This window comes from Natator depressus, chromosome 8 (assembly GCF_965152275.1).
Source record: "Natator depressus isolate rNatDep1 chromosome 8, rNatDep2.hap1, whole genome shotgun sequence".
Taxonomy (NCBI): domain Eukaryota; kingdom Metazoa; phylum Chordata; order Testudines; family Cheloniidae; genus Natator; species Natator depressus.
In genome coordinates this window covers 76,250,718-76,276,559 of record NC_134241.1, presented here as the reverse complement: position 1 = coordinate 76,276,559, position 25,842 = coordinate 76,250,718, and the positions used below count along the sequence as shown (strand labels likewise).

Genomic DNA, 25,842 nt, shown 5'->3' with positions numbered 1-25,842 from the left:
ATACTGTCTCACATTCTCAACCATCCACACATTTTATTTGTCAAATGGAGACATATGGCATACAAAAGATTTGTTTGGGTTAGGGGTAGATTTTTCCAATATTACCATGGAATATAAAAAGAAAATTGCTAGAAACCATTTGGTCACAGATCAGTGTTGCCATTATTTGTGCAGCTGGAAAAATGGATGTCGCTATATTCTTCCTATGCTTACCAAAGATCTAGCCAGCATATAACAGAAAAGCACATGCACACTTACTGCCACATCTCACTAAGTATCAATCCCCACCCTCCACACCAAGAAGGTAATTGGAAGGAAATTGTTGCAACACACTTTCCAATGACTTGCCTGTAAGAAAAAACGACCTCAACTGTTTATGCCAAATCATTGGCACAGCCAATAGTCCAGTGGAGTTCAGTCTAGACACTGGAACTGCTTACACAATATGTTCTTGCCTAAGTATAATTTCATTAGTTACCAAGTGAAAAAGGAATGAGGGTGTTTCAAGACATTTATCAGAGTGGTAGCCGTGTTAGTCTGTATCAGCAAAAACAACGAGGAGTCCTTGTGGCGCCTTAGAGACTAACACATTTATTTGGGCATAAACTTTCGTGGGCTAGAACCCGCGTTCTAGCCTATGAAAGCTTATGCTCAAATAAATGTGTTAGTCTCTAAGGTGCCACAAGGACTCCTCGTTGTTTTTTCAAGGCATTTAGTATATAATATTATCCATGTGTGTATATTATTTATTAAGCACCTGGATTACACCTGTCACACAAGACAAATAAAGACAGCCCCCACTAATAATGTATTCCATGTATTACACACACATACAGAACACTATTTGTTAAGCATGGATATTGCACGGTACAAGACAATCCCTGCTAATAGCATTCTCTGTATGTTTGTGTACATATACAGAACAAGACAAATACAGTTACAATCTAAGAAACAGGCAAAAAATCAGACAAACACACACTGGGAGATGCAGCGAATAGCAATAACTTAGAACATTAGTTATTATTAGTATTAATAGTTATGGAGTGGGAATGGTATAAAGTTGATGGGATTTAGTTAGTACTTCTGAGCCACACAAAAGTGGGTTTCTCATAAATATCATAAAAACTACATTGCAGCAGCACTGAAGGGGTACCACTTCCAAAGTGCTATGCAAGGTTTTATAGCCACGTCACTCCTAATGGGCTGGATACTCAGCTCATGAAAATCAGCAGCGTTCTGTTTACTTTAATGGTTCAACACTGATTTACGCCAGCTGAGAATATGGCCCAATGACTCTAATGGGACACATATGGCTAAAGCCTTCACAGAACAATTTAATGATATATAAAATGAACTGACAAGCCAAGAAATTCAGAATTAAGGCTGCTATTCCATCCATATTTCTCCCAATGGCGCATTGCTGTAGTGGTCTTGATATCATACAAGCTGAACACTGAAATAAACTCAAGTCCTTACTCAGGAAAACTTCCCATTCACACCAGGGAGACCCCTACTGATTTCAAAAAGTTTGTCTGAGTGAGGAATGTAGGACTGGGTCTAGTAATCAGCCTGATACCATAATTTATTGGCTTTTGCCAATTTAAATTGGATCCCCGATTATAGTTCTCAACCTGCAATGGCTCCAGTTTAGGTCATGGGCTGAAATTAGATGAGGATCTAAACTGCAAAGTTTGGCTCTAGATGCAAAATTCCCTAAATGTGAGGGTGTTGATGGTAAATAGGAGACTAAGGATTTTGAAGTGATGTAAATTCCCTTTTACGTATCTAAACCTACAGGGCCAGATCCTCAGCTAGCATAAATTGATGTAGCTCCTCTGACATCAGTGGAGCGACACAGATTTACACCAGTTGAGGATCTGGCCTATTATGGTCTACAGCCTCCACTGAATAATTTAACAATTCTAATACTAATAAGGTGAGGTATTAGGGTCCAACTGAAATCACATTAAAGGCGGTGGAAAGGCTGTCACTGAACTGGACCCCAGAGGTGAGAAAATTACTAGTATGTGTAAAGAGAGAAAAATTTGGGTCTCAAATGAATGCTATCCTTCATAATGGAAAATCACCTTGTGATGGGGTGGACTAGGCCCAAAGGTCCCCTGCTGGAGGCCTCAGGGTTCTGTCACACCCATCCCAGGAAAGCAGTGAAGAAGAGGTCCTCCAAGTGGCCTAGAGTGGTTGCAAGGAAGCAACCAATCAGAGGGGCTGCTGGAACAGCCAACTGGGGGGCAGGAGGGCCATATAAAAGGAGCTGCAGAACAGCATAGCAGTTAGTTTCTGCTTGGAGCTGGAGAAAAAAGGACTGTGTACCTGGCTGGAAGAGAAGCAGGGCCACAGACAGCTCAGTGTGGGCAGGGACTGGGGGAGTGAGAGGCTCCTAGCTGGCTGCTAGGACTGAGCCAAAACCAGTTTGCTAGCAGGAACCAGGGGAGCAATGAAGGAGCTCCTGGCTGGCTGCTGCAACTTAGTGGGGACTGAGTCCAGGAAGGGCTGCAGGAAGAGCGTGTCTTCAGGGAGGAAGCCCTGGGGATTCGGCTGTATACCACGGCTAGGACTACTTAAAGACAGAGCTCAGGGAGGACTAGAGATACCACCAGAGGGGTACTGAGATGGGCCCTGGTGGATGGTATACCCTGGAAGGGGGTCTGTTCTGGTTCACATGCAGACAGTGTGAGAGACTTAGCAGGAGGACTCAGCTGCTGAAAAAAGTGCCTGACAACCTCTGAAAGGGATCACCAGACCTGAAAGGACACAAACATCCAACCAGAGGGGATGCTTGCAAAAGGTGGGTGCCAACTCCACTGCATACCTTTAATACTATTGTTACGTTGTTCTTTGTATTTAAATTCCTTTTGTACTCAGTGAAATTCAGACACAGATGAGAATTGTACCTTCATCTTTACTTTGTGGCATCTCTATTTCAATATTCCAAAACCAGCAACTTAATATCCCACCAGCCCCCTACTGTGCATCTATCCTCTAAACCTTAAGTACCTGTTCTCCCAAGCTCTACTAAGCCCAAATGAGTTTGTGCATGTAAATTCTATTATCTACATGAACAAAAAACAGAATCTAATGCCTGCACATGCAGATAACTGTGCTCAAAAACAGTCTACAAGTCTGTGTGCAAAATTGTTCATGCACAAACAGAAGCTCTGTGAAGGGCCCTTTGTCCCTCAAAGTTAAAGCTTGGGAGAAGAAGTTCCCAGGGCTTGGAGTAGGTACAATTTTCTTGTAGGTTTGATTTCTTTAACCTCCAAACAAACCTGCGGCGGTTGGGTCACTCTTGCATTTGGATCCTTCAGGATTCCCTTGGCCTTATTTAAAACAGGAACATATTTGCAGTCTGAACAGTAGAATGTACAGAAAGGGAAACCCCACTTTACTAGGATAGAATATCCACAGTATCTGAAAGACAATGGTAGCAGATCAGGTCACAGATGCTTGCAAGAAAATTTACCGCTTATCCACCTAAGCTGACCCTCCAAGGACCATTAATGTACCTCAACGTGCCAACACAGATTTATAAAAATACAGCCTTAATGTGTGTGTGTGTGTAGGTAGAGTAAGATTTTTTTTCTTTTAAAACACTGTAAACCACAACATTTAAATCTTCATCCAGGCAAAAAATAGGTAAAATGAGGTAACAGAATTTTTGCCTTTTACAAAGCCAGAAACATTCTTGCAGGGCTGAGAACTTCTTATGTACCAAGTTTCAGCCTGAGGTTGAACTGACAGCCATTAAAAACCTCTCATGAAGAGGGTTTAAAATGGAAGCACTTACGTACCCTTTATTAGAAAAGCATGACTGGTATCCTGGATATTTTATATTTATATTAGACTATATTATATCTATTTATTGGTATGCTCTTTCACATGTATCACTAAGAACTGAATTTAGATCAGTATCTGCATGTGTTGTACATATTTTATACGCACACATACTATATTGACTTCTATCACATATTGCATGAATCAATCCCTTAACAGTTTATGATTTATGCAGCTTGCCAGTAAAGAAGTAGGCCATGCCAGCCTTGAAAGCACTTTAGCTTGGTTGTTTTTAGTCATGAAGGACATGTTGTCCTGTAATTATTCTGTCATTTCTTAAAAGGTGAAATCCTTAACAGGTTCGTGCTTTGTGTTGCTATGTGTATGTGTGAGTTTCTGTCTGAACATGTCTTACAGAGCTGGAATCATCATTCCAAGTTACTTTACAAGGAACTACATAGAACTGGACAGCTTAAAATGTGTTAAATATCCTTGTAGTTTACTTGGATTATTTTGGGGGGGAGCTGGGGAGGAATAGCATAGGGCAGAGTCAAGGAAATCCTTAATACATTCCAATTACAGGCCTGATTCACAAAATACACAACTGCATAAAAGTGTCACTTTCTGTTTTGATCCTGTCAGTAACGTAATGTAATGTGTTTTCATGTACCACTTAACTTGAGTATCCGCAAAATGTGCAACTTTAAACAATTATGCAAATTTTAAAGTAATGCATTGAGAGAGAAACTAAAAGGAGATTCTGGCATTAATCAGTGATTCCAGGCTCTACTTGCAACAGTTCAGTAAAATATGGGCTAACCTTAGTGCTAGTGGCTGAGAGGCAAGGCTTTTCTTCTGCCTCAAATTAACTGGAGTTTTAGCTTATTCAAGAAAAATGTAAATGCTATGGGAATACAAAGCTCCTTTTTCTGTACAAAAATCTGCCATCCATTTTAAAGGACTAGCGCTGTGAAACATCACAGGATATTTCTTAGATAAGTCAGAATGAATATTTAGTGAGTTTTAACGTCAGCTCCTAGAATGATATACAAATCACATGAATTATGGGAGTATTATAAGAGATACTTTTTACAAGTCCTGCTGTGCCCAAGTATTGCCTGTATATCAGATAAAAGAAAAGGAGGACTTGTGGCACCTTAGAGACTAACCAATTTATTTGAGCATAAGCTTTCATGAGTACAGCTCACTTCATCGGCTGCATACTATGGAAAATACAGAAGATGTTTTTATACACACAAACCATGAAAAAATGGGTGTTTATCACTACAAAAGGTTTTCTCTCCCCCCACCCTACTCTCCTGCTGGTGGGGGGAGAGAAAACCTTTTGTAGTGATAAACACCCATTTTTTTCATGGTTTGTGTGTATAAAAACATCTTCTGTATTTTCCACAGTATGCAGCCGATGAAGTGAGCTGTAGCTCACGAAAGCTTATGCTCAAATTGGTTAGTCTCTAAGGTGCCACAAGTACTCCTTTTCTTTTTGTGAATACAGACTAACACGGCTGTTACTCTGAAACCTATATCAGATAAGTGTATGAAGCTAATACAGTAGTTCATTGGGTATGTGGGTATGGTAAACTGGTTTGGATAAAAGTAGAATAGCACAATTTGGATCAAAACTAAAACAGGACAAAACTTGAACCTTTCATATTTTCAGAAAGTGTAGTAAAATTATTTTTTTAAATAAAGATGGGTCAGAAAGATAATGTGGGATCAGAGCACTCCAAATTTTAGGAAAGATCAGACATTGATCCCAACTTTGTGGCTCAGGTCCATTTCTACTGGTTAAAAATATTGTGTAACTCCTTGCTTTTTTACTGCTAAGCGGGGAAGGAACCACAACAGAGCCATTCTCATCATGAATTGACCAAAAATTCCACCCACCCACCTCAATGGGTGGGGGAATGTGAAGGGGGTGCAGAGCATGGACCATCTAGAGTCTAAACTAGGCATGGGAATCCGGCCTTGCAGGTGCTGAAGGTCTAGCTAATTGCCTGCTTGGGGGACAAAGGAATTTTTTCTGCCATACAACCAATTGGCAGAGGCCTGGGAAGACTTTTCACCTTCTTTACAGCACATTTGAGCCATAGTACGTTAAGCAGAAATGTGCTTAATAAATACCTAAGTTACTTGGCTGCCATGATAATTTGTCACAACTTGCAGCCAGTTTCCAGTGCGGTTAAAAGGATAAAATGAAGGGCTTGCTGACACAAAAGGCCAGTGATTTTGCTGATGGGCTCATGGGAAAGGCTGAGACCTTGTGGCCCTCACAGCGTGAGGTCCCCACACTTCTGTATCCTCTGTTTCCCTTGTAGAAAGCATGCGATGGTAGGACTCTTGAGTGAGCTGAGTTGAGCCATGCAAAGTTACGGATGATATGGTAGGAGCCCTATAAACCCCACATCGGAACCACTTAATGCCTTGTATAGGAGAGTATGGGTGATGGGCATGTAGTACCTGTTCCCTGAGTTTAGGTTTACTAAAAGTTGTGGCCTGGTACATGAATGGATTTTATGCATCTGTCAATCCTCATTTTGCCGCCATGTTCGGATCAATGAGGAAATGCTGCATTTCTCACAAGAAAGCCTGATCCTGAAGCTTTCTAGCCCATTCTCCAGACTAATGGGGTTGAGATAATATCCAAACTTTTGGATGCTTATCTGAACTGAACTGACCTCTGAATCTTTTGAGGTTTCCCAGTTTCTGGCTTCAATACATAAGCACAATGAGCACTTAACCAGAGTGTCAGCTGTTCACTTTGAATTTCCCAGCTTTAGTTGGCTTAGGTCAGACCCTCAGTGTCACTTAAACAATGTTTTGGTGTTATATTTTAATTTTGAAAGGATTATCAGGGAAACCTACCCTTTCCGTTAATTCTCTTTGAAAATTGGCAAGAGTTTTAGAAGGATCTGCTAATATCCTCACCAGGACTAATAAAATACCTAGAATAAAATGTGTAATACAGATGAAAAACATTTTAAAAATTGGTGGAGGTAGGAAAATACCAAGATTTTTTTCTTGAAACTACAACTGCCATGGTAAATTACTTGGAATGCAGTGCAACATGATGAATACCATAAATTATGGTGAGATTCTGTGTGTGTCAGTAGTCCATTCCATGTAGTTTATGGCTAAGACAGCCATTTATTTTTCTTTTTATGGGGCTAACGATTACATACCATTGAAAATTTCTGACTGCTATTTGCTGATTACAACACTTGCAACAAAAAATAAAATAAAATCCTATTGTCTTTAGCAGTAAGTAGTATTCTACCCAAGAAAGACTGCATAGATCAATAAAATCACGCTTCTTCAGCTACTCCTTACTAACATATGCATAGCACTAGTAAGCTAGCGCAGCAAGGCATTTTGCTAAAGTTACATGTGGAAGTCACTGTGGAAACAAGATTGAGATAGGATGTAACAAATGCATCGCTTCATACACACAGGTCTTCAAACATAAAAATCTGGCAAAGCTCAAGAAGCAAAACAGGAGGTAAGACAGTTCTCATATGCTGCAGCTCTTAATGCTCTTAAAGTATGTTGGATAATTAGGTAAGTCAATTCGTCCAAACTGGGTGTGAGGTTTTGTTTTAAGCCCTGGTGTGGAATGTGCTGTTATGTGTGTCTCATTTACTACGCTATTCTGAGGTCTAAAGCAAGGGTTTCTGCACCAGATAACATACCTAACTGCACAAAGTGACCAGCTACATTCCCTTTGAAAGCTATGTCAAAATCTCTACAGTCTCAGGGAGGAAAGTACCTCATTCCCTTTGCATTAGTCACCCAACCAGAGATTAACCTAATGAGCTTTTTTTCTACAGGCTTGGCTGGCACACCTAGGATTTGCATTACATACCTGTGATTTCTCAACATTTAGCCCAGAGTGTGTACATTTAAAGGCAGACTGCTATCATCTTTCCAGAAACTATTAACTTCAACTTTACTGTAATAAGTTACTGAGTTAAAAAATGAGGCCAGCCAAGGGGTGCTTTCTGGGACTTGGTAGGAAGCTGACACACAACTAAGTAGGGTAAAAACATATGTGCGTGCGCACACATACAAACACACGGGAAACTGGTATTGTGTCAAAGAAAGGGCAGCATGCTGAAAAAAATGGATAGTACTTTTCCCCCCCTTATTTTGTCTTCCTTCCATTATCTTCCCTGTTACTGATTTCAAGCAAGCACTGGCATCCATTTGATGTCAGTAGATTGTTTGCAGACTCCATGACAGAGTTTCTAGCTTCCTCCCAGCTGCATCCTGCCCTATCAGTATGCAAACAGCCTTCTCTCTTCTACCTCCACCCACTCCCATGAACAAAGACTGAGTGTCAATTCATAGAGAAACCATAAACCCTACAACTTTAATTACTGTAATAATTGTTTTTATTTGCTTTGCTTTACCAAAGAGACTTAATCCCAAATTCTACATGCCCGTGAAATTTTTATTAAATAATCATATTAAATTCTAATGGACTGATACTCACTAAACCCCCAAACCACCAAACTAAAATCTCCCCCCCTTCAAAACAGTTTACTTCAGTTGGCCTGCCTCATCAGAAAAAGCCAGGGAAATAAATAGGCCATGCATTGAGCCCATAAGGTCAACAAGTCTGGACTCTCCTGATCCCAGGGACAGGAGCGTAATTTCCAGATTCAAGGACCGCTCTCTGATAATGCCCTATTACAAATCTTCCTGCTGCATATGCATCTAGATTCTTACATAGTGCCTATCACTATAGTGTCTGAGTGCCTTCCACAAATAAAAGGGTCAACATTAATATGTGTCTCACCCTTCTCTGCTGACAAGAAGTAGCCTTGGTTTTGGTTTCGATAGTGATCTAAGTATGAAAGTGAGGGTGCTTCTACAGGAAAGCATGGCTGAAAAGATGGGTTTTACATTTAGCTCTGTAGGAGGACTTTGCTGAGGACTTTTGCCTGATAATGCCCTGTTACAAGCCCTATCCCAGTTAAATTGGTAGCTTGCTGCACCTCAGCTGATATCAGTTGTTGTGAAATCACATATGGAGAGGCAGTCAGGACCAAAGCCACCTACAGTGTAAGGTTAAAAACAACACTTCTCCTACAAACAAAATGGAAACCAATACAGATCACAGTGTAATGTGCTCAATGCAGGACACAATGTGAATGCAGGCAGCCCTGTTGAGCACCAGCTGATATTCTTGAGTAATCTCAGGGTGTATCCCAGTAATCTGTAAAATGAGCACATGATGACAAAATATACAGCACAGCCCTGATTAACAATAAGTAAAGTAGCAGGCTTTTATGTTTCATTGTGACAGATCACTGCTGTCACTCCCTAAAGGATTGATCTTGCAGTCTATACAGGGTTCTGTCTGCCTTAACCATGCTTAAGGTACTCATCTTGGTATACAAGTGCCCACATCAGTTTTCCCTGAATGTGGACTGCAGAGTGGGCCATGAGGTACTCACCATGGTAGGAACATAGAGGACAGCAGGAAATTTTTCCATGGGTAAGGCAAGCACCTGGGAACCAGGCTGCTGCACCACTGGATCAAGGTTGCCAGTTTTGGTTGGGTGTATTCCTGGAGGAATTTTATCACATGACAAATTTTAGTTAAGATTAATCTTTAATTCCTGGAGTCTCCAGGAATTAAATCCTGGAGGGCTGGTAACACTAGGGGGCAAGGAGGAGAGATGGTCTTAGATTATGATACCAGTGGTGGAGAGTACGTCCCACTAAGAAGCACAGAGCTTGAACGGCAGCCCACTTTCCCTGCCTACACAAGCTAAGGGAGAAACAGCTTATTTCCCTAAGAGTCAAATTACACCAACAGCTTCATGGCTTCATCACTGGAGCAAGGGGTAAGAGCAGTCCAGCCAGGGCCACAGCCTGCTCTCCCCAACCCCGAAGGGCACTGATACCAGCAGAGAGCATGAAATCCCCAGAAGCACCTCTTCCTCCTACTTTTACAGCCTCTGGGCACATAAGGCATGGCTGAAAACTGACACTGACTGTTTACTGCTGGACACCTATCACCATCTCCCCATGCGGGAGGGCTAAGAAGACACCGCCAGTTCCACATGAAGCCAGTCACAGTCCCCATTCTGCCACTTCCTATGGACAAGCTTGGATTGAGAGACATTGGCAGCTGTCTGTTCTTGCAGGCCTTGCTTTTAAAAAACAAAACACCACCACCACCACCGCTTTTCTGCTATACCATTTAGCAATGGGTGAGACTGCAAATGTGTATCTGTCCAGTAATAAAGCAATTAGTTATAAATGTGGAAGAAACTATGAGGGTATAAGGAAGCAACATGTTTCCACCTATGTCATTTTACCAGGATCCTATGCTTGTTTAACATGCACAGATAGCTAAAATAGCTAAATAAAAAAAAATTATTACTGATGCTTACAAATAAAAGATCAACTGGGATCAAGATAAGTACAGTAACATATGATATAAGTCTGGAATGGGGGTGCAGTATGAGAGGTTGTTGGGGTGTGGGTATAAGTACAGTATATAGAGTACATCGAAAATGCCAGTTAGATCTAGCTACCTAAATTATGCCCTTTCATATCCAGATGCCAGTAATAAAACAAGAAACAAATCTTTAAGACACCTTTAACTTTTTAAATCAATTTTCTTCCAAATCAAGTTCATGTTGCTGTACATACATCATTTTCTGTAGGACTGTGGAAATAAAAACTTTATAGTGGTGACCACTGGTGCCATTTTAGGGCTCCATTCTCAGCCCACATGAGAATAACCTACAAAGGGGCAGAAGAAACTTGCCAAGTTTCATAAGAATTCTTCCATTTGGGGCAGTATTTGAAAGACAAAGATCTAACCCCCAGGACTTGCAGATATCATGGGATCCACAAGAATCTCAGTATGTACCAGAGATACAGGACCATCTACATGGAGAGCCTATGCCTCTGCACTGGATCTAATAGCCCTTACCTTTTTTTCTGAATACCTACATTGGATAGGGTGACCAGATAGCAAGTGTGAAAAATCAGGATGGGGGAAAGGGGTAATCGGTACCCCTGTAAGAAAAAGCTCCAAAAATGGGGACTGCCTCTATAAAATCGGGACATCTGTCATCCTAACATTGGAACCACACTGCAAGCAACTCATCAACCTCGGCTACCTGTGGGACCTGCTAAAAGAGGTGTTCCATATTACCAAGTGACAAGATAGAGTGGGTTAACTTCCAGGGGTTTTTACCATTAGATTTGGGAGGTAGAATCTAGAGGAGCCCAACCCCTGTCCTACACCTTCCAACTGCAGAGCGATAGAATCCTGTACGTCTACCACTGAGATGCTGCTGCAGTGTTGGTTAGAAGTCAGGATTGTACCTCCAAAGGCACATCCTCATCCTGAAGACCCCAGGGGAATATGATGCCAATAGGGGGGTCTAAGGTTTCCATATAATGAAATGAAATACTGTATTTTATTTCCCTACAACGATGCAGGAGATGCATAATCACTGGAAAATTGGTAAGTATATTTTATTCATGTTACAGTTACTCAATTATCTTCTAATGGCTTGGATCACCACTTCTATTGCTTTCTGTATAGAATCATTTCTTAGTGCCACCCCTGCCCGCAGCCAGCCTCTGCCTCCAGCCACCCCTGCACCCCCTGCCTGCAGCCAGCCCCTGCCTCCAGCCACCCCCTGCACCCCTGCCCGCAGCCAGCCCCTGCCACACCCCCTGCCCTGCCCGCAGCCAGCCCCTGCCTCCAGCCACGCCTCCACCCCCTGCCTCCAGCCACCCCCTGCCCATAGCCAGCCCCTGCCTCCAGCCACCCCCTGCACCCCCTGCCCGTAGCCAGCCCCTGCCACACCCCATGCTCTGCCTGCAGCCACCCCTGCACCTCCTGCCTGCAGCCAGCCCATGCCACACCCCCTGCCCTGCCCGCACCAGCCTGTCTCCAGCCACCCCCTGCACCACCTGCCCGCACCCCCTGCCCTGTCTCCAGCCACCCTGCACCTCCTGCCCGCAGTCAGCCCCTGCCCTGTATCCAGCCAACCCCTGCTGCACCCCCAGCCCTGCCTGCAGCCACCCCTGCAACCCCTGCCCGCACCAGCCCCTGCTGCACCCCCTGCCCTGCCCGCACCACCCCCAGCCTGCAGCCACCCCAGCACCCCCTGCCTGCAGCAGCCCGTCTCCAGCCACCCCTGCCTGCAGCCAGCCCCTGCCGCACCCCCTGCTCTGCCCACAGCCAGCCCCTGCCGCACACACCTCTTGCCCTGCCCGCACCAGCCCGTCTCCAGCCACCCCTGCCCGCAGCCAGCCCCTGCCGCACCCCCTGCCCTGCCCGCAGCCAGCCCGTCTCAGCAACCCCCGCACTCCCTGCCCGCAGCCAGCCCCTGCCGCACGCACCCCCTGCCCTGCCCACACCAGCCCGTCTCCAGCCACCCCCGCACCCCTGCCCACACCAGCCCCTGCCACACCCCCTGCTCTGCCTGCAGCCAGCCCTGCACCCCCTGCCTCCAGCGAGCCCTGCCCCATGCCCGTCTGCAGCTGGCCCCACGTTCCCTGGTGCCCTGCAGTTCCCAGGGCAGTAACCTTGCACATCTGCTTCAATGAGGGGGGCATGGAGCAGCTGGGACCCACACATGTGCACACCCTAGGGTGACCAGACAGCAAGTGTGAAAAATCAGGACAGGGGGTGGGGGGGTAATAGGAGCCTATATAAGAAAAAAACCCCAAAATCGGGACTGTCCCTATAAAATCGGGACATCTGGTCACCCTAGCACACCCCCAGGGAGTGGCGGGGACCCACAAATGTGAAACGGAGCTCATTTCTAGTTCAGGTCTTCTTTTTAAAAAAGAACTTTAGGCAGAGTTAACGTACATCCGTATTTTCCCAGACAGGTCAGGCTTTTTGGTTCTTAAATTGCCGTCCGGGAGGAATTTTTAAAATTTTAAATTTTAAAAATTCCTCCCAGGAAAATACGGACGTATGGTAACGCTGGTGGTACAAAAAATACATACTGGGGCACATCCCTTAAATCAGAACTTTTTATAGGGAACCGGTTGTTAAGATTTTGGCAGCTCATCACTGCCCATATCTACTTTAGCGACACCATCATAGGCCCCAGCCAACCATCAGAGGCTCATTTACTGCACATCTACTAATGTGATATGCCAACATGTGCCAGCAATGCCCTTCTGCCATGTACATTGTCCAAACTGGACAGTCTCTATGTAAAAGAACAAATGGACACAAATCGGACATCAGGAATGGTAACATACAAAAGCCAGTAGAACACTTCAATCTTCCTGGACATTCTATAACAGATTTAAAAGTAGCCATACTTGAACAAAATAACTTCAAACACAGACTTCAAAGAGAAACTGCAGAGCTACAATTCATTTGCAAACTTAACACCATCAATTTGGGCTTGAATAGGGACTGGGAGTGGCTGGCTCACTACAAAAGCACATTTTCCCTCTCTTGGTATTGACACCTCCTCATCAATTATTGGGAGTGGACAACATCCACCCTGACTAAATTGGCCTTCAGCATTGGTTCTCCATTTGTAAGGTAACTCCATTCTCTTCATGTGCCAATATATATTTGTCTGTATCTGTAATTTTCACTCCATGCATCTGAAGAAGTGGGTTTTTTACCCACGAAAGCTTATGCCCACATAAATCTGTTAGTCTTTAAGGTGCCACCGGAGTCCTGGTTGTTTTTGTGAATACAGACTAATATGGCTACAAGAACATAAGAATGGCCAGACTGGCTCAGACCAAAGGTCCATCCAGCCCAGTATCCTGTCTACCGACAGTGGCCAATGCCACGTGCCCCAGAGGTAGTGAACCTAACAGGTAATGATCTAGTGACCTTTCTCCTGCCACCCATCTCCACCCTCTGACAAACAGAGGCTAGGAACACCATTCCTTACCCATCCTGGCTAATAGCCAGTAATGAACTTAACCTTCTTGAATTTATCCAGTTCTCTTTTAAACCCTATTATAGTCCTAGCCTTCACAACCTCCTCAGGCAAGGAGTTCCACAGGTTGATTGTGTGCTGAGTGAAGAAGAAATTCCTTTTATTTGTTTTAAACCTGCTACCCATTAATTTAATTTGGTGACCGCTAGTTCTTATATTATGGGAACAAGTAAATAACTTTTCCTTATTCACTTTCTCCACACCACTCATGATTTTATATACCCCTATCGTATCCCCCCTTAGTTTCCTCTTTTCCAAGCTGAAAAGTCCTAGCCTCTTTAATCTCTCCTCATATGGGACCCATTCCAACCCCTAATCATTTTAGTTGCCCTTTTCTGAAACTTTTCTAATGCCAGTATATCTCTTTTGAGATGAGAGGACAACGTCTGTACACAGTATTCAAGATGTGGGCGTACCATGGATTTATATAAGGGCAATAAGATATTCTCCATTTTATTATCTATCCATCCCTTTTTTAATGATTCCTATCATCCTGTTTGCTTTTTTGACTGCCACTGCGTAGACATCTTTAGAGAACTATCCATGATGACTCCAAGATCTTTCTCCTGATTAGTTGTAGCTAAATTAGCCCCCATCATATTGTATGTATAGTTGGGGTTATTTTTTCCAATGTGCATTACTTTACATTTATCCACATTAAATTTCATTTGCCATTTTGTTGCCCAATCACTTAGTTTTGTGAGATCTTTTTGAAGTTCTTCACAGTCTGCTTTGGTCTTAACTGTCTTGGGCAGTTTAGTATCATCTGCAAACTTTGCCACCTCACTGCTTACCCCTTTCTCCAGATCATTTATGAATAGGTTCAATAGGATTGGTCCTAGGACTGACCCTTGGGGAACACTAGTTACCCCTCTCCATTCTGAGAATTTACCATTTATTCTTTCCCTTTGTTCCCTGTCTTTTAACCAGTTCTTAATCCATGAAAGGATCTTCCCTCTTATCCCATGACAACTTAATTTACGTAAGAGCCTTTGGTGAGGGACCTTGTCAAAGGCTTTCTGGAAATCTAAGTATACTATGTCCACTGGATCCCCCTTGTCCACATGTTTGTTGAGCCCGTCAAAGAACTCTAATATATTAGTAAGATATGATCTCCCTTTACAGAAACCATGTTGACTTTTGCGCAACAATTTATATTCTTCTATGTGTCTGACAATTTTATTCTTTACTATTGTTTCAACTAATTTGCCTGGTACTGACGTTAGACTTACCAGTCTGCGATTACCAGGATCACCTCTAAAGCCCTTCTTAAATATTGGCGTTACATTAGCTATCTTCCAGTCATTGGGTACAGTAGCTAATTTAAAGGACAGGTTACAAACTATAGCTAATAGTTCCGCAATTTCACATTTGAGTTCCTTCAGAACTCTTGAGTGAATGCCATCGGGTTCTAGTGACTTGTTACTGTTAAGTTTCTCAATTAATTCCAAAACCTCCTCTAGTGACACTTCAATCTGTGACAATTTCTCAGATTTGTCACCTACAAGAGATGACTCAGGTTTGGGAATCTCCCTAACATCCTCAGCTGTGAAGACAGAAGCAAAGAATTAATTTAGTTTCTCCGCGATGACTTTATCGTCTTTAAGTGCTCCTTTTATATCTTGATCGTCCAGGGGCCCCATTGGTTGTTTAGCAGGCTTCCTGCTACTGATGTACTTAAAAAACATTTTGTTATTACCTTTTGAGTTTTTGGCTAGCTGTTCTTCAAACTCCTTTCTGACTTTTCTTATTACATTTTTACATTTAATTTGGCAGTGTTTATGCTCCTTTCTATTTACCTCACTAGGATCTGACTTCCACTTTTTAAAAGATGCCTTTTTATCTCTCACTGCTGCTTTTACATGGTTGTTAAGTCACGGTGGCTTTTTTTAGTTCTTTTACTGTGTTTTTTAATTTGGGGTATACATTTAAGTTGAGTCTCTATTATGGTGTCTTTGAAAAGTGTCCATGCAGAATGAATCCTCTGTTATCCATGGAACAGGTACAGTATGTGCTTCCTCTGGTAAGCTTCCCCAAACTGTTCCAGAAGTTTGCCTAAAATCCTAAGAGTGGAAATCTCTTGTGGAGGGAGGATATTTCGGTTTCTATCTCAGTTCAGTCCAGTAGGAATTGGATTGACACTACCAACTCATTTAATATAGGCCACCACACCAAACAGCCATCAGATGGGGAAAAATAACAAACTTTGGTTACTAACAAAAATGGGCTGAATTTGGTATAGTGACTTTTTTTTAAAACTACCAGTCTCAAGTTGTCTAGTTCCCCTGATTTATTTTAACAGAAAATGAAAGTTCAAAAAGTTCAAATTTGCTAGAGAAGCAGAATTGAGAGGAGCAGCCACTGGATCACAGGAACAGGAGAACAGGACTAGACTTCAAAGCAGCACCAGTTATGAAAGCAAGAAATGACATTTACAGGATTTTGGCAGCTTCTTTAGGCAAAAACCTGTAGCATCTGAAACAGGGGTTAAAAACTGCACCAAAATAGAATAAAAGTTTCATTCCCCCTCCCCCATTTTCCTTATCCTGCCTGCTTTTCATAACAAGATTATTTTGATACAGACCAAACTTGTTTTTAAATGAAATGTAAAAACCCATTTTAAAATTGACAATGTTCAGTTTATAATCACAATAAAATGATTTTGGGTACATATGACTGGCCTTAAATCATGCTCCTATAGCGGGTGTGCACTTTGTCTCCAGACTTGTGCTTAATGAACACATGGAGGCATGCTCTAGTGGCCAATAATGCACACCCTGTAGTATCTTATTGCTTAAAAAGCAAATAATGCAGCAGCATACAAAGTTACATATATTGCCATTGTAAAAGGGTTGAATATGAGCTGATAATAGATATTGGTGACAGTCATGGTAGAGTGGATAAATCACTACATAAATCATTCCTAGTACAATACAGTTACAGTAATAATACTGTACATATGGTAAGGGGCCCAACTAGGGAAAAACATTCTTCCACACCCAGCTTAGTCATTTAAGAGCTCTGTTTTAAATACTTTTCCTCTCAGTTATTAAAACAGCATAATGCATACGTGTACTAACTTCCAACCTTAAGAAACCTGCCTCCAACTAAGGATTTCTTTTTTGGGCCCCTTCTCCCTCCTGCCTGGAATAAACCACTTTCAACATCAGTAAACATGGTAAAGCAGGTGCTTTTGGAAGTCTGCTTTTAGAGGGGCTCAAGAAGTCAGTTTGCAGATTCAGCTCCTTGACTGCTGGAGGCTAGAAAGACAGCCTGGCTATGGGAATAGCATCCTCCTCACGCTCTGGAAGAGAAAGCCAGAATGTGATTCTCTGAGCATCCCTAATGGTTACCCTCAAAGCAGAGCAGACAGCCTTAGAGACTGCCTAATCTGTATTCTACCGCTACAGGGAATTCTAAAGGAAGAGAAGACAAGAACTAAGAAGGAGATAGTCAAGGTAAATGAATGGAAGGAAGAACTGCTATTTTTGATGAACTTCCCTCCACACACCCAACTGTTGCGATGCAGAAGACAATCTCCATGTGGCTACATTTCATTTGTTGCATCACAAAATATATGGCCGAAGTTTTAAAAAATGGGAATTGAAAGTTAAAGGGATGAGGCTGCCTTCCAAGGAACCCCTCACAAGACCTGATACGCATAGGGGGCATACCAAGGTCAGGGCTGGAGACAGGAAGTGTGTGTCAGGGCAGGGATGAAGCTCGTAGCACTGTAGAGATTCTGGGCAGCACTGTGTCCCATAATCAGGCACTTTGAGCTGTCTAAATTATGCTAGAAGCTGTGCAGCAGCCTAGAACTGGGAGGGCATAAAAGTGGTTTAAAGATGCCATAGCCCCTTCTCCCCTGGTCGATCAGTTTTGTGCTGTGCCTCTTAGTGTGCATCTACACCATAGGATTCTTTTGGAAGAGTGCAGTGTACATACACGCATAGCCCCCCTAGCACAGGTATAAACAACAGTGTAGACAGGGAGGCATGGATTAAGCCAGTGAAGATACCTACATGTTCTCTATTGGACCAAGCCCATGCCTTCCCGCTACACTGCTATTTTGAGCAGTGTAAGGTCATACTGCTGGAGTCTTGCCACTCTGCAGGAAAAGAGTCCAGCAGTGGGAAAAGGCTGTCAGCTCACTGCTGCTGGAACCCTTCCCCATCTCAGGGAAAGACTTTGGCAGCAGGAAACTCCCTGCTGCTGGAGCCCTTTTCTGGAACAAGGAAAGTCTCCAGGAGTCAGGAAAGGCTCTGGTGGCAGGGGAGGCAGGAAGGGGAAAGGCTGAGCCTTTACCCTGTTGCCTCCCCCAGACTGAGCCTTTCCTCGCTGCAATGAAAGGCTCTGGTAGTGGGGAACAGCGGAAGCCTTCCCCTACTTGTCGCCCCTCTATCAGAGCCTTTCACTGATATGTGTAGCTACACTCCACAGTGTGGACACAGTATGTTTTTCATTCTGGTATGTAGCTACACATACACTTCACACAGCCGAAAGTGGTGTATAATGTAGCCATAACCTTAAAGGTGCAGCTCAGAGTTTCACCCAAGGTTTCTAAATACATATAGAGGCAACTAAAACAAGCTGCCAGTTTTTTTCAAATGTGATCGGTACCCAGTAGCTCTAACTCAAGAATTCACCACTTGTGAATAAAGCTGGTTGAAATTTTCTGAACAAATTTTTGTTGCTGTTCAAAAATACCCTATACTAAAAACATGAAACACATTTTTCATAAATTGTCAGTGTTATCAAAATGGTTATGATTTTCCATGGTGAAACATTTTGATAAATGTCTCAGTAACATTTTTAATTAAAAAATTCCCCAGAGAATTTCAGATTCTTCTTTGTTTTCAGAAATTTGGGGTCCATTTTGAACACTTCAGCATGACAACAAATTTGACATTTCCAAGTTTTTCATGAAAATGTCTATTTTTCAACCAGCTCTACTCATTGTGAGTAAAGCAACTACCCCAAATTCATTCCAATAATATTTTTATACCACAACACACTTTCATATATTTCTTATATCTTTTGTAAAAGGTTCTGCAAATATATAAACCAAGTTAACATACATAATATACCTTTAAAATGTTAGATCCATAGATATTTAGGTCAGAAGGGACCATTATGATCCAGTCCATGTTCATGACATTTATAATATTTACTTTGACATGATGCATTTATAAATTTAAATATTAAACTATAAAGAAAATAAAAGTTGTCCATACATAATTAACTTTAAAATTGCCTGATTCAAGTTTTTCTGCAGACCTCCCTCAATGATTCTGTCTGCACTACAATGCAAGAAACCTGAATTTAATTATCTGGTTACTCTGACTTCTCAGAGGAAGATGGCACCATCTGATATGTGCTGAGGCTGTGGGAGAAGGGAGCATGTGGTCCAAGGATCACTGTGCAGCAAATTAGAAACTGTTGGTTGTGACTTGCTTTACAGCTTACCAGTTTTCTGGGCCCAACTAAGGTTGGTGCAACATGATACTGAGGAAGGAGGAGGAGAAGGATTGTTAAGGACCATTAACAAAAGTGAACCACTTCATAACATTTTCATAAATGGGTGGATTTTTTTAAGTCCAGAAGATAACATGATCCAACTCAGGAGGATTCCATTTTTTAAAGAGTAGTTGGCCACGTTCAGAGTTGCACACTCAGAACATCATGGCGACAATCAGAATACAACTCAAAGCCTTCTGCTCCAAAAAGTGCAGGCCCCCTCCACGTGACCAAAGGGAGAATCTTCTTTAGCTAATATCTGTATAGAGTATACAGTTGAACTCTACAGATTCTGCAGAGAGGGCAATGCTCCATATAATCAGTCTATTAATTACTAAAACATTCTGAAGTGTTTTCATTGATATGGAAACACAAATAAATGGGAAAAGGAGAGCTATTTGCAAATCCAATGAAGTACAGACATCTTCCTTGGTTTGAGAGACAAGAGGAACAGAACAATCACTCTAAATAAATGGAAAGAATTATATATGATTTAATATTTCTCTACATACTGGGTACATTTTTGTGTTCACTTCTCAGGGTCTGCCTCTGAAAATAAAGAAAGCCTTCCTGACACACACACACAAACACACACGCAGAAGAGGTTTCTCCTTGACAGAAATACTGTTCAGAGTGATTGATTTAAAAGTGCTGAACTCATATTCAGAGTCTGAAATCCAGGAACCACCAGCTGGGCTGGGATTCAAAATTACAAGGATGGAGTGAGTTTTTGAGTTGTGATGCATTAAGCACTGGAGGCAATTGCTTTTCTCACCTATCCCACAAGGGAAGGAGGAAGGGAAACATTTAAGAATTAAGAAAAGAAATCTTAGGACTATTGAGTTACTGCATCTCGCACTGCTAGAGGCAGAATCACGGTTTGCATTAGAAGGGAACTTCACTGAAGAATTTAAATAAATCTTTCTTTAACAGTGAGTCATTTGAAAAAGGAGTATTGGAAGACACAATAAATAAGAGAAAGCTGTGTGTATTAATCAGTTCAAAAAGGCTATGTTCAAGTGTCTGAAGTTCACTCATCATATTAGGGTCCAAAAGAGGTCCCTGTTGCAGCTGAATATCCACGGAGTTGAGGGAGGGATATTGTGAAGCAGGCACTCAGGGGGACTCTCTACATACTCTATGTTACTAAGGTCACCTTCTTTTAATATCATAAGTGAATGGATTTTTTAAATCCAGTTTACTGATGGCTACTTAAACTCTCTGTTTACTTTTGTCATTTCTCTGAGATTGTTCAAGGAAAAACACTGATTGTTTGTAGTCAGTTTCACTTTCAGAAACTCAGTGCTGCAGAGCTTGAAGTTCCAGCGAGAGACTGTTTGTTTAAAAGTAGCTCATTTCAGTGGAACTAAAATCCGCAAACATCTCAATCCGCCGAAGGTTTTATAAAAGCTTGTGTAGTACACTTACATTTTAGGTCAAACTTAAGTTGACAGTGTCTTTCTGTCAAGTCATGGACTGTAAACCCTGAACAAAGAATAATCAGCAAAGTACTGTGCTGTGTAACCTTTACAATATTCATAAAATATATAAATGAACAAATAAATATCTCCTGATGGATGAGCCAACCAGCAAATATCCCACAAATTCTTCCCCACCCCTATATCCACAGCTGCCATCTGACACTACTCCCACAAGTACAACTGCCAAAAGACCTTGGGCCTCATTCTCCAATTTCTTGCACTTTCTGTAGCCATTCACACCTGTGCAAAGGGAGTGTAATATGCCTACAAAATGTTACTTTTCAGATCTGGAGATATTTTATATACACTTTCCATGGGTGCAAATATCCACAGTGGTCAGTTGACTAAGAAACATCTGCTTTTCACTGTATATCATCTCCACCTGCTTTGATGATCTGCATAATATTTCCTAATGACCCTTTTTCTAATATTTATAGCATTCAGAAGCTCAGGGTGGACACAAGTAATTTTCCATGAATGGTGTAGAGTTGTGGTACATCTCCTAGAGGTACCTGTCCCTTCTTTGATACCTGTTCCTAAAGTCTTCTGTCAAAGTTCCTCAGATTTCCCAATGAAATGTGTACCATACAAATTTTTCTAATCTACAGTTATCAGAATGTTGTCAATCTCATTTTCTCATGGTGTACGTAAGGCAGTTTACTTGGTGCTCATTATTCTTATTGACAAGTCCAGATGCCACACAAACTGCTCAAAACAACCTATCCATTTTAGCCATGTCAATTTATCATCAACCAAGTATTTCAGGCAGATATCGTCAATATCAGCCTCACTACTCTAGAAAAAGTAACATCTGTTCTTTTACAGGCTCTTTCTATTAGTTTTTCCCCACGGCTCTTTTCTGCCCTTCCTCCGTATGTGAATGTGATCCTGTCCCATTCTGCTTTACTGAGATCTGGACCACCTTGCTGAAGCTGCTCTGTTTTTGAGGTGCATCCCAGTTTCTCTGCAAAGCCACATCTTAATGGAGTTTTCTCTTCTTTGCTGTGCATGTTTGTCTCTGAGCCTGATTCAAAGCTACACCTGAGCACTTCTTAGCATGGGGTTGTAATTTTACCAGGAGTCTTGGGATATGTGGGGTTTTCTCAATGGTTCCCATGATATCCTTATTTCTGCCTCCAATATTGTAAAGTTTTGCCCTGATACAATATGGCAGCTATCTCCCATTACTGTCCGTAGAAATGAAGCCACAGGTGTTCTTCAGCAAAGTGGCCTCTGTCTTCTTAACCTTTGCAGATGAAAATGAGGCTGCCCTCAATAAAGATGGCCACCACCTCTCATTGCTTCCAGGGGGGCTGAAACTAAATTGCCATCAAGGAAGATGGTAGCCCCTTAGTTACCAAGAAGAGGCGGCCAGGTAGAGGACAGGAGAATGTGGAAGTATTGGGAATGAGACTGTGGACGCAGAAAGGAAGGGGATATTTAGGAAGGAGGACAGAAAACAAAGTCTGGAATGAGGGGAACAGGAAGCAGATTCAGGGAGGCCGGGTGAGAAGATCCAGGGAAAAGTGGCATGGTAAAGAAGGAGAATGTGATGGGGAGCAAGGGGAGAAGCGCAAGTGAATGAGAAGCACAAGTGAATACAGGCCAGAGGTAGGTAGAGGACTGTGGAGGGAGTATGCGAGTGGGCAGCTTCCTATCTTGTGTAGGTAGCAAGAAGGATAGCTTGGCAGGTCCCCATACCCGTGAGGTAGAAAAGGACATGAGCAGCCCGCACCAAGTAGCAAACAGCCTTTTTGAGAGTATAATCAGGGTTGAACTTAAGAGTCCAAAATGATCGAACACAAATTGAAGAGAATTAGTCAAAATACAAAAATATTGTTTTTCTAATTTCTATTTTTAAACCAATTTCATGCCTTTTTTTTTTTTAGGTCTGGACACATGGGGTCAGCAATATGGCACCACATATTCTGTGTCCACTTCAGCCCGGTGGCACAGGTTACAGAGCACCCTGAAGTTGATTGAATTTGTACACTGTTGACCCTAAGGGTCTTTTCCAGAAACTGGAACTAGCCAAAGCACCTGTGCATTCCAGTCTCTCAGTCAAACCCTCTACTTGCCCACTATGCTGGAGGCTGCTGGAGTTAACACTGACTCTACTCATTCAGAATTTCCTTTATGCCAGGCCAATTCTGGATCTGTTGGCATTACAAACCCTTTGCTGTTTAGGTTGTAAATTTCTGGGAGCAGAAGCCAAGGTTATATTCTGTCCACGCTGTATACTCCTCTATCTGTATAGCACTAAACACAGCACCAGTGCTTGGCAAAAAGGTAAATAATAATAAATAACTACATAAAATAATATATGGCTTTCCAGAGGGGTACTTCTGGGTGTTTATTCATCTCATTTAGCTACTTTGTCTCACTTGCGTGGCCCTCACCACCACAGCATCTGAAAAAGCCAACATACCCAGTTAGGAAGTCCTGAAGTTTGCCTGACTTAAGGACAAAAGTAACACCATATAATTTCAATGCAGCACTGTTAACTGCTCTGTTGCTGTGTGTTAATGTTCACTTGTAGATTCAATCCCACAGTCCTAACTCCTATTTAAACTTCCATTTGCTTCACTGGCAGTTTGGCCTGAGTTAGGACTGTAGGATCAGGTCTTTGTGGAGACAATTAACACAATTTCCTAAGCACGTAAGTAGTACCTGCAAAAAAATGTAGTATCAGTCAACAAGTAAAATGGCATTAAAAAAAAAGAATAAAAAGAAAATTGCTCTTGGAACAATGACCAATTGATCCTGGAAGGATGATGGGTGGGTTTTTAGTCACATTGTAAACCTGGTTCACTTTGTACTCCATTTGTCTCCCACCTGCAGCAGTTCATCTCTGTATAAAAGCATGATTTGCAGCTTTCATCCAATATGTTTAATTTAGTGCTAATGATAGAGGTATCTAAGACGAAGGTGTGGCCAACTGTTCTCTTCTTTCCTCTTGTGTCCTGTCACCACCCTGCCAAGATCGCTCTTGGATAGCAACACAATCCTACTCAATTTTATCTGCATTTTTAAAATTAAGTCTGTATATACCAGGTTAGTATTTCCTATTTTGATGGCGATAATATTCTCAAAGCTGTTATTTGTAAGAGCCAAGCAAAAGTTTTATTAATGTTGATTGGTATCTATTACCTGCCTAACTTGTCTCTGGACTTCTGACTCATGTCCAGTGACCTCAAACAGCTTTTACAGATATTAATATAATTATAGCAATAGATACATTGTGGGCCAAATTCCATGCTGTGCAACCTCACTAGAGTCAATGGGGTTGCATGAGGTGTAAGTAGGTTAAATACCTCATCCTATGTCTTGGTTTTTGCCCTTCTTTTTAAATGTACATGTGTTGAATTTGCCTTCGTTGCTGTTGTCATGTGAATTTTTTTTCAAAATTTCAAAATAGTCATCAAGGCAAATTTTAAAAGATATGGAGCAGGTTTTCAGCTGGTGTAAACCAGCGTAGCTCAGTTACTCCCATTTATGCCAGCTGAAAATCTGACCCAGCATCTCAGAACACTAATCTACCATAGTTACAAATTCTGCTGTATTTATTAACTCTGGAAGATCAAAAAATGGAGCTCTGTTTATTTATATAAATGTTTCCCCCCATTATCCCCCCTTCCTTTCATTTTTTGGACAATGCCACTTCCAACAACCAAGGAGTAATCTAAGAAGTCAAGGACCTAGAACCCCTCATGCTTTCACGGATCCTACCCTTGGGTAATTTTCCATAACAGCCCAAGTTCTTCTTTGAGGCCAAAAATGCATACATCCAGCTGGTACCAACAATGTGCACCTTCTTTCTTATACCTTTTATCTTGCAGAATATGGGCTCATTACACACTCACAGTACCTTTGTACCCAGACACAGCACTGTCTCTTTTGGGGGACAGACCCAAAACATCATACATTTGCTAAAGCTATGAAATAATAAAAAATTCCTATTCAATACTGAATAAGCACTTCAGACAAACACATTTTCATAACCATTCCTTTCTCCAAGATCCTGGTTTTGGTAACAAAATATTAAAAGAGAAAAACCTTGAACTTGAAACAACAAGCACTGAAATTGTAAAGTTTCATTCTGTTTCCTCTTTCCCGGCCCTCCTCTCCTCCCCTGATAAAAATACAGGCTATGGTAGATACAGTCAAGTATTCTTTAGCTTAATTATGAAGAACATAGTTACCTGCATGGATAATAGGGGTTGACTCAGGATAGCTTTTTAAAGATTCATAACTATTGTCCATTGTCTAGTTCTTTCACTGTTTGAAAAGTGTCTTTTGTTAAAGCCTTTTTCCCCCACATATGTTCCTGCAAAATTGATCTGACGTTCTTCTCCTTATTGTGTTTTCTTCTAAATCTTACCATAGCAGTCTGGGCACAAGTCCAACAGTTATAAATGAAAACTTCTTCATGCAGCACAATGTCAGCATCACAGATCAGCAACTAAAATACTGTCCCTCTGTCCTGAATCCAGACTTTAGAATACACCATGACAACAAGCTGCTTCTTTCACTTTAGCAATACAGCAGAAGTTTGTTTGTGTAGGAAGTTGAAGCATCTCGGACCAATGAGCTTTCACTGTGGCCCTAGGCAGAGATGAGTCTCAATTGGAAACAGGAACTGAAAGTACGTTTAGTTAAGCCTGCTTTCCCTCTAACCAATCTAGCTGTCTAAGTAAATGCCTGACCTTGTTGTATAAGCTTCAGTCATAGATACAGTAGACTAATGTATTGGCTATTTAAAAAAATAAATAAATGAAGTTTTATTGTGGATTACTATGCTTTCCTGAAATTTTTTTTATAATTAAAAACATCTGAAAGACATTTCAATATATCACGAACAAGAGGAAATCCAAAGCACGTGACTTCTAAGAAAATGATGCAACTGTAAGTCTGTGCCAAAATTTACAGTAATTTGTTTTTTGTATTTATTTATTTATTGAAGGGGAATGGATGGAGGAAGAGGCAATAATGAGTGAACTATAAGTACAGGATTATGCTAAATTGGAGAACTATTACTTCATAAAAATATTGTAATTACTTCTGGCAGGATTTTT

At 41.7% G+C, this 25,842-nt stretch overlaps 1 protein-coding gene across 1 annotated transcript in view; it reads right to left on the bottom strand.

Moving 5' to 3' along the window:
• LOC141992904 (uncharacterized) overlaps nt 1-25,457 on the bottom strand; it is a 193,060-nt gene extending 167,603 nt beyond the window's left edge. Inside the window, exon 1 of the mRNA XM_074962239.1 lies at nt 24,970-25,457. Within this exon, the coding sequence (XP_074818340.1) occupies nt 24,970-25,030 (61 nt within the window). The 5' untranslated portion in view covers nt 25,031-25,457. The remainder of the gene's footprint in view (nt 1-24,969) is intronic.
• Between the last annotated feature and the right edge of the window lie 385 nt (nt 25,458-25,842).